General features: G+C 43.8%; 1 protein-coding gene across 1 annotated transcript in view; it reads left to right on the forward strand.

Annotated features, from left to right (window-relative positions):
- The window catches only part of mtnr1ab (melatonin receptor 1A b), a gene marked incomplete at both ends in the record, with an annotated part of 18459 nt that extends 9811 nt beyond the window's left edge, over positions 1-8648 (forward strand). Inside the window, 2 exons of the mRNA XM_083685633.1 lie at positions 2211-2364; positions 8011-8648. Coding sequence (XP_083541759.1) covers positions 2211-2364; positions 8011-8648 — 792 coding nt within the window. The remainder of the gene's footprint in view (positions 1-2210; positions 2365-8010) is intronic.
- Between the last annotated feature and the right edge of the window lie 931 nt (positions 8649-9579).

The raw sequence follows: 9579 nt of genomic DNA on the forward strand, positions 1-9579 counted from the left end.
CCTTAAATGAGGAATGATTTGGTCATGTGAAATTACTAGTGTGTCAATAATAGACATATCCTTCATACTCCTTACATTCAAAGCTGTGAGTGAGGTTGATTACAGAAGTTGAGGTCTGAGAATCTTGTGAGTTTCAAAAGGGGAATGATCTTACATGTGGCAGGCACTAGATAACAAAGGTTATTCTAAATCCAAACTGACCATCGCTCAGTTCACCTATCTTCTGAAAGTCAACCTCAAGGTTGCTATTGTCAATGAAACAAATACAGTAGCAAATTACAAAAGCAATATGTTTGTGGGATGTGTCTTATGTACTATACTATGTGAAATGTGACATTCTAGTATACTCATCAGTTGAGGCTGGTGGAGGTAGAAATCGCTAAGGATGGGCTCATTGCAATGCATGGAATGGAATAAGGAATGGTATTTACACATATTTTTGATACCATTCCTCATTTCATTGCACGCATTACAATGAGCCCATCCTATGATTTCTACCTCCACCATCCTCCCCTGATACTCATTCAATCCATGATCTGCACTGACCTACTGAAAGGTATATCAATAAATATAAAAATAATTTAAATAAAAAACCTTCCTAGCCTTGTCATGAGATCAATCAGTTTGATACCATTAACAGGACAGAAATTACTGAGGAAGAAAATGCTGTGTGATTCAGGTGCCGTTCAGTAAGTCGGGGCGACAGTGGTATTAATTTAGACCATCACATCTGATTTCCTCCTTCCTCTTAAATGTCACACGTAACCGTATCCAGGTGTGAAAGATATGATATTTCACAAGATGGATTTATTCTTCAAACTACCCACTGCTCTCATCTAGACCTGTGGTATCAGTGCTGTTTCTTCAACATCCATGTTTAGCCAGCTCTGAAAAAGCTGTTGACAAAGAATCCTATAATTTATTCATACAGTGGTTGAAAAAGGACAGCTTAATTTAGGGGTTGCAATGAAAACTGGACCAACATTTGCATTTAAACACACACACACACACACACACACACACACGATACCACCTAATTGCCACGGTGCAGCAAAATGTTTGATGCTTCAAATACTGAACACATTCCGATCCATTAATTTTTTACACTGTGACTCATATATTCTCATACATTTTGATAGTACACACAGCTTGTAGGATACAGCTCTGCTATTTTTAGACACATGACAGTTGTTCTTTAGGTTGACCTGCTTCTATGCCCACGATTGGTTATTTCTGGATCCTCAGCTGAAAGTGTTTGAAGGAGCTGAGGAGGATGGAGTAATTGCGTTTGTCTCTTATAAACTGGCTCTGCAAAGGATCAGTCCTTTCTCTCTCTCTCGCTCTGTGTGTGTATGTGCATGTGCGTGTGTGTGTGTGTGTGTATATCTGTGTGTGTGTGTGTGTGTGTGTGTGTGTGTGTGTGTCCGCCCCCTCCTCTCCTCGCCTGGCTGGCTGACTGCAGTGTGTGCTTTTCTAATGAACTTGAACAGATTTAATAAGCTCCTGAAGGATGAGCCACCAAATACAGAAGCCTTCCTATACTTAATTATTGATACTGATCTATATTGTGGCACTTCCTGTTTCTGTCCTGTCTCTGTCGGAGCCATATGCCCTCACTGCCCTGTAAGTGGCTTTGGAAAAAAGTGTATAATATATATAAAGTGCTGCTTAAGGCTAACAAAAGCATAACTAGTAATAATTATACAGTAGTATGTACTGTACTGACAAACACACAACACCTTTATTAGTACTCTTTAAGTGCCATCACATCATTTATCCTCAGTTTACTTATTGCTAGCTATTTTAATTGTGTCAATGAATTACCATTTAAAATACTTTCATTTGCTATGGTATGATTTTGATAATCAGACATTATAGAGCCTATATGTGCTTTTAGATAACAAGTAATAATAATGCATTATATCTATTGGTTTAAAGTAAAGTGTTTTTTAAGAGCATTTCTTTGCTTCCCCAAAGAACGAAACAAAAAAAACCCTTTCTAGAAATCGATTCCGACTCTGGCACAAAATTCAATCCAAACATTATGTAAATGTTATGTAAGACTGCATGGCTCTCGGAGCAACACGTTACAGAGCCTCCGTAGGTCAAGCCGTGGATGTGATCAACATAAGTGAAGACGTGTGAAGAGAGCCATCCTCCCTCATACAGGACCTGGTTCACCAGGCAGAGATACTCTGTGTGCTCTGTAGGCTGCTCCACAGGGGTTCACCAGGCAGAGATACTCTGTGTGCTCTGTAGGCTGCTCCACAGGGGTTCCTCCACCCAACCTCTCTGTTGTTATTGGTGGTGTGGTGCTGCAGCCGATCTACGCTAACCTGGTGGTGGCCCAGCTAGTTGTTGCGTGTCAGTGGACAATGTTCTGTGTGGTCCCTCCAGAACCACACAGAGAGGGTCTAGGGAGGTGATCCACCACAGTGACTCAACTGTGAACCCGCTCCGCTCCTGTCCTGTCCTCATCTTACTGTCCGCTGGTTGATCTGTTTGTGTGCACTGGGCTGAGAGAAAGCGGGACAGTGTCTGTGTGTGTGTCTGTATGGTCTACGTGTGTGTGTGTGTGTGTGTGTGTGTGTGTGTGTGTGTGTGTGTGTGTGTGTGTGTGTTTTTGAGACCAAACTTCGTCTACAGCCAGGAGGCAGGACACAAATTGTCTTAGTATGTGTGTGTGTGTGTGTGTGTGTGTGTGCTTTTGAGACAAGACTTTCAGAACTTTCTCTCCAGCCAGGGGCCAGGACACGACTGTGTGTGTGTGTGTGTGTGTGTGTGTGTGTGTGTGTGTGTGTGTGTCGCGCGCTTTTGAGACAAGACTTTCAGCAACTTTCTCTCCAGCCAGGAGCCAAGACATGACACTCAGAACAATGGGTGTCCTTTATGTCTCTGGAAAACATTCTTATCCACTAATCAGGTTACCAACATTTACATTTTCTGTTTGTCCAGAGAAGACAGTTTCATGTGAGGTTAAGTTGTCTTTGGCTAATTTATACCGAAGATATGCCCTCTGTTGTTGAAACCTGAGATGTAGATAACATCTGTCTTTGGGAATGTGTAACAAACATTGGTGGCTTGCAATAACACATTTATTATTTCTAATGAATCAGTCTGGAATTTTCCTTCGGAGAGATTATTTTTTTGCCAAGCATAAAGGACATTTGTCCATTCGTCAAGGAATGTCAATGCAAGCAGTCATGCTGTCTGTGTACCGTCTCTGAGCCAACCCTTAACGTTGGCCTTGTCTGTTTTACGTAATGTTATTAAAGTTGGGAAAACAAACAGATAACGGATTGTCTGTGTGTTTTTTGCAAGGTTGTGTGAAAAGATAACATCTCTACAATAAGATAAGATCATTCTGAACAAATATTAAAGTGGGAGACATGGATTACATTTTCCTAAATGATATATTTGCACATTTATAAATATTCCTATTGTGACCTACAAACTGGTTATGCACATAATTTATGTCGGCTTGCACACAAGTGTTCATAATTTAACAAGCCTTACTATGAAAATGTAGCTACCTGGGTTCCATTATTTTCAATGGTACTTTAGGGGTCAGGAGAGCGTGCTGAATACATAGAAGATCAAAAGGTCACGCCACAATTCCTACAATTTGTGTGTAGTAGAATTCGTTTTCTCAGAAATCTGTTCTAAAAGCAATCATGAGGAGCTGGTGGATACTATAGAACATCTTTCATCAAAACCCTTTTGGAGATGTAAAGATCCAGCTGTGCACCTCTTTGCCTTGAGAGTGGAGTACTGTTGCACCTCGGGGCAACATGAAATAAAGTCGATATGGAGAGGCCAAGTGTCGTGGCTGAGCAACATGCCACATAATGTACCCGGGGGCAGTTGTGGCACATTAACCTAGAGCCGTGTGTGGAACAGCAGGGGTCAATCTGCAAAAACAGCATGATCCATCATGTTGATGAATCCCTAAGAAGCTCGTCATGCATTTGTTGTAACCACTGTACAATGTTACCATGTCTAAATATTATTGATATAATACATATTCTGTCATATCTGTACCATAATATTTAGAATATATGAACATGTTATACACTGCAAAGTGCAACCATTTTACTCTTCCGTGAACTACAGTATATATGGATACTAGGGGAGGCTGGTGGAGGTAGAAATCGGAGGACAGGCTCGTTCCATGCATTACAAGACCATTCCCTATTCCATTCCATACATTACAATGAGCCCGTCTTCCGATTCCTACCTCTACCAGCCTCCCCTGACGTATACCTTTATGTACATCTCTGTACATCTCTGACAGTTAACAATGACCTTGACAAGAGAAGTCACATGTTAGGCGTATAAGATGGGTTGACCGTACTCACTCAATGTTGCGTCATTAAAGGTATGGACCACATATGCACAGAAGCCCTGCAATATATTAACTGGACATACAAACACAGAACACCCCACACAAACCAAACACTTTACATAATGCTTTCCTCAGCCAAAACGGGAGCATAATATGAACAACGAAGTACGAAAATAGTTTTACCAGGATTAACACAATTCCATCAATGGCACTATTTATAGAATCCAATTCTTCTATTCTCAGAATAGTAGGCATTTTCAGAAGTGGGATTGTGACATGTTTGAATGAACTCAAAAATGAACTTTATTTATAGTATCTGTCTCAGTCATATTTTTGGACCAAAGGAGTCCCAGCCACTTATAGCGGTGTTGAAATATTTTCTGGAGGTGGTTGAAACTGCCTGAGGAGTCTAGACTTGTCAGAAGTTTGACATGTCATTTTCTGTCATAGCAAAAATAGAAAAACATCTCATATTTGGATTAGAAATATGAAAAGTCTAACACTAGTATGCAAATATGGACTTATGTCATTATATAGCGATAATCTACGTGAGCTTAATGAGTCAACTAATTACCCAGAATCTAGGGCTGTGTTCCCTAGCTCTGTGAGATTAACAAACCTCCAGTTCTAGACAGTCGCTTCTCCTCAGTCACACATTCCCCAACTAACCAGAACCGAAGTGAGCCTTATTGTCTGCCTGTTCAACATCATGAATTGTTTAGTTTGTTGGTATTCTAGCAACATGAGAGACAACATGCTGTTGTTTTAGAGAGCATGACTTTGAATGCACCCTTGAATAAAATTAAAATTAAAAGAGAACAAAATGAATGAAAGAGAGAAGTGGAGCGTGTGAGAGAGCTCAGAATTGATACCTTATAGAAATATTTCCTTGTTGACCTTCTCAGCAGTCAAATGATATTGAGTGTCCTTGTCTCCATGTCTACAGACATGCAAACTGACCAGGCAGAGAGGGGACAAAGCCGAGGGGACCAGGTAGGGCAGGGACAGCCAGAGAGGGGACTAGGCAGAACAGGGTCAGCCAGAGGGCATACAGGGACTGCCAGAGAGGGGACCAGGCAGAACAGGGACACCCAGAGGGTAGACAGGGACAGCCAGAGAGGGGACCAGGCAGAACAGGGACACCCAGAGGGTAGACAGGGACAGCCAGAGAGGGGACCAGGCAGAACAGGGACAGCCAGAGAGGGGACCAGGCAGAACAGCAACAGCCAGAGAGGGGACCAGGCAAAACAGGGACAGCCAGAGAGGGGACCAGGCAGAACAGGGACAGCCAGAGAGGGGACCAGGTAGAACAAGGACAGCCAGAGAGGGGACCAGGCAGAACAGGGACAGCCAGAGAGGGGACCAGGCAAAACAGGGACAGCCAGAGAGGGGACCAGGCAGAACAGGGACAGCCAGAGAGGGGACCAGGCAGAACAGGGACAGCCAGAGAGGGGACCAGGCAGAACAGGGACAGCCAGAGAGGGGACGAGGTAGAACAGGGACAGCTAGAGAGGTTTAAACCAACAGTCTGACAACTCACTACCATTAACAACCAGGCCCAAACAGCTTACTGGGGGAGGCAAAGGGCCAAGGAGAGAGTGGTGTAAAAAAGGAAATATATAAGCATGTTCAAGCATGTGCAACTTAGAGAGGGAGGAGGGAGGAATGCAAATAAATTGTCACTGACATACTTCAGTGTGTGCACTATTGGTTTGCTCATTATCATTTAATAATAATCAGCGGGATTCCTTACATTCTAAGCAGTGGAGGAATGTCCTATATAATGTGCCGTGGGTGAGGCTAATCCTTTATGGAGAGTGTGTTCAGTCAAGCATCCGATCCATCATTTGGGAAGAGGAGGGAGGGATGGAGGGATGGAGGGATGGAGAGGGGGGGGGGGGTGGGCAAACAGTTTGTCCCTGCTCCTGATAGGCCCGAATTGGCCCGGAGACCACGGAGGTCGCATATAGCCCAACTACTCTACGTAGTTGGTGTCTCCACTGTGCAAGGAGTTATTGTCCCAAGTGCAGGGCCAATTGTTTCACCCTTATCCCGAGCAGATGGATCTACTGTATGGGTCTGACCCATGAAAGGTCTAACCTACTGTAGACTCGGAAGGCCTGTCTCCAAACATGATTGCCTCGATTCAGAGTGCTAGGACGCCATCCACATTCACCATTCACATTCGTGACCTCTAGTTTTGTATGCTTTGCCAATACATATTGCCTGATTGTCATGCCAATAAAGCAACGAAAGATAGAGAGAGAGTGTGTGAGAGAGAGAGAGAGAGAGAGAGAGAGAGAGAGAGAGAGAGAGAGAGAGAGAGAGAGACCAGAGGTAGCAGCTAAGAATAAGATGTGATGTTGGGTTTGGTTGTCTCCCTCTCTGCTTGGCTGACAGATTCTCTGCTGGATGAGGAGGCATTTCTGTGAAGTCAGCACGCATTAACTTTACACAACATCAGACCCGACCACCTAACCCTGCTTCTCATGTTCAGCAACAGCCTCATTCATTTAATGGAGACATTTAATATTGCACTCAAAGGGCTCTATTTTCAGCCAGCGCAAAACGGACACAAGGTAAAAAAACGCAGGCATGTTGGCAATTTGTGTTGGCAGAAACAGGTGAAAATATTATCTGCACTCAAGTAGCGGTACACAGAGGCGTGTTCATGAAAATAAGCAGGTCAAGTGCTATCATGAGCACTGAAAAATCTGGCCTTGAAAATAGCACTCATATTTCAGACACACCCACTCAGCTCCACCACCAGCTTCCCCGACGACGGCTGCATTTGCACTGAGGTTTTTTTTTACGGAGTAAATTGATTTAGAAGTATGGATTTCAACACTCAATTATGACATAACATTGAGTATCGAAATTGTAAAAAGTGTTGAAATGATTGTGGACTTTTGAAGTTGCCTGCTGATATTTATTCCGGGGGTACTGTATATGTATATTTATTCCGGGGGTACTGTTCATGTATATGTATTCCGGGGGTAATGTACATGTATATTTATTCCGGGGGTACTGTTCATGTATATGTATTCCGGGGGTACTGTACATGTATATGTATTCCGGGGGTACTGTTCATGTATATGTATTCCGGGGGTACTGTACATGTATATGTATTCCGGGGGTACTGTTCATGTATATGTATTCCGGGGGTATTGTACATGTATATTTATTCCGGGGGTACTGTACATGTATATGTATTCCGGGGGTACTGTACATGTATATTTATTCCGGGGGTACTGTACATGTATATGTATTCCGGGGGTACTGTACATGTATATTTATTCCCGGGGGTACATGTATGACTGAGAAGACAAATAATGAACACCTGCTCTCCTCAGTCATACACACAAGGCTAATGAACTAGGTGCTCGCTGCAACATGACAGTCCAGCCTAGTATCACCTCCTGATAGAGGACTATCACATGACCATATCATAGTGCGTCATGCAGGAAATGTAACCTTTCTGTAGCTAAATTACATAATAGCATTGATAACCCTTCAAGACACACCTATGAAGATATATTGATCAGTAGTCGGTTAGATATTACGATTTGCAGAGAAATTACATTCTTGTTGAACACGTTGGCCATCCTGGTGCCCATGCAGAAGCCATGTGTGGTGTGGTGTGGCGTGGTGTGGTGTGCCAGTAGGGGTGCAGCCCACCAGCCCCCCCGACCCCCCAGCCCACCAACCTACTGTACCAGCTACTCAGTCTATCAACTCTGCCAGCCTACCAATCCCCCATCCTACCAACCCCCAGGCTACCAATCCCCCATCCTACCAACCCCCAGGCTACCAACCCCCAGGCTACCAACCCCCAGGCTACCAATCCCCCATCCTACCAACCCCCAGGCTACCAATCCCCCATCCTACCAACCCCCAGGCTACCAATCCCCCATCCTACCAACCCCCAGGCTACCAACCCCCAGGCTACCAACCCCCAGGCTACCAATCCCCCATCCTACCAACCCCCAGGCTACCAACCCCCCAGCCTACCAATCCCCCATCCTACCAACCCCCAGGCTACCAATCCCCCATCCTACCAACCCCCAGGCTACCAACCCCCCAGCCTACCAATCCCCCAGCCCACCAGACCCTCAGCCAACCGTCCCTCGAGCCTGCCAACCTACCAGCCCACCAGCCCACCAACCCCCCAGCCTACCAACCTATCAGCCCACCAGCCCCCCAGCATGCCAACCTACCAACCCCCCTGCCCCCAGCCCACCAGCCTACCAGCCCACCAGCCCACCAGCCCACCAGGCCCCAGCCAACAGTTCTCATCTGTTAACCTCCCTATCAGACCAGCTCAAGATGGGTTGTGACGTTCCTGACCTTTAGGACTGCATTTCCACCAAGGTTTCATTACTTCCAGTCTTACATGAGACATCAGGTCCAATCTTTATCTGTGTACTCAATGTTCAGTTGTGTTCTGCTGGGTCACGTGCTCCTGTGTTTGCCTGTTCTGGGGTTGGAGTCACCTTTCCCTGTGAGTGGCAGTATTAGTGTTAATGTTGGTAGTATGGTGGATCAAATACAGTATTAAGAGTAACAAGTGTTTGTATTTATCTGACATTCAGAACCCAACCTCAAAAAGAGGGTTAATGAACAATGTCAATTGTGTTTGACTGCCACAGCATATGGGAAGTTAATTACAATAACTAACAATAACAACAACAACAGCAATAATAATAATAATAATAATAATATAATAACACTTTCTAAAACATTTTTTACTTTGATTGATTTTTTCAGACGGTTTTTAGTTAAATATGTTCCTTCCTTGAGATATAAGTAGTCATATGTTGGGGCCCATAGGGTCCCATTAATTCTGAAAATATGCCCAAAACACCTTGAAGACATTCCAAACAACTTTGTTATGACAAAATAACCCCCTTTGAAGACTTTGTCTGCATTACATTTTTGAAAAGTCACTTTATTACGTTGTAATCCACTTTAGCATTTTTGTTCCAAAAGTGTATTACAGCTTAACAAAGTGACCTTTAGGAAAGGTTAGGGTTAGGTATCAGTGAAGGAAAGATATCAAATATTATATTTTGCAAATTCGAGATTCAGAGGTTTTGGCATACTACTTAGCCAAATGCAAATTCATTGATTAATAGAGCTTGCACATTATCATCTTTTGTTTAGGATCCAAATCCATTGCTCGATGATACCATAAACTAGAGTTGTTCCATTTCCTCTTTCCTTCTCGCCGTCTC

The sequence above is a fragment of the Argentina silus genome (genome assembly GCF_951799395.1).
Source record: "Argentina silus genome assembly, chromosome: 15".
NCBI lineage: Eukaryota > Metazoa > Chordata > Actinopteri > Argentiniformes > Argentinidae > Argentina > Argentina silus.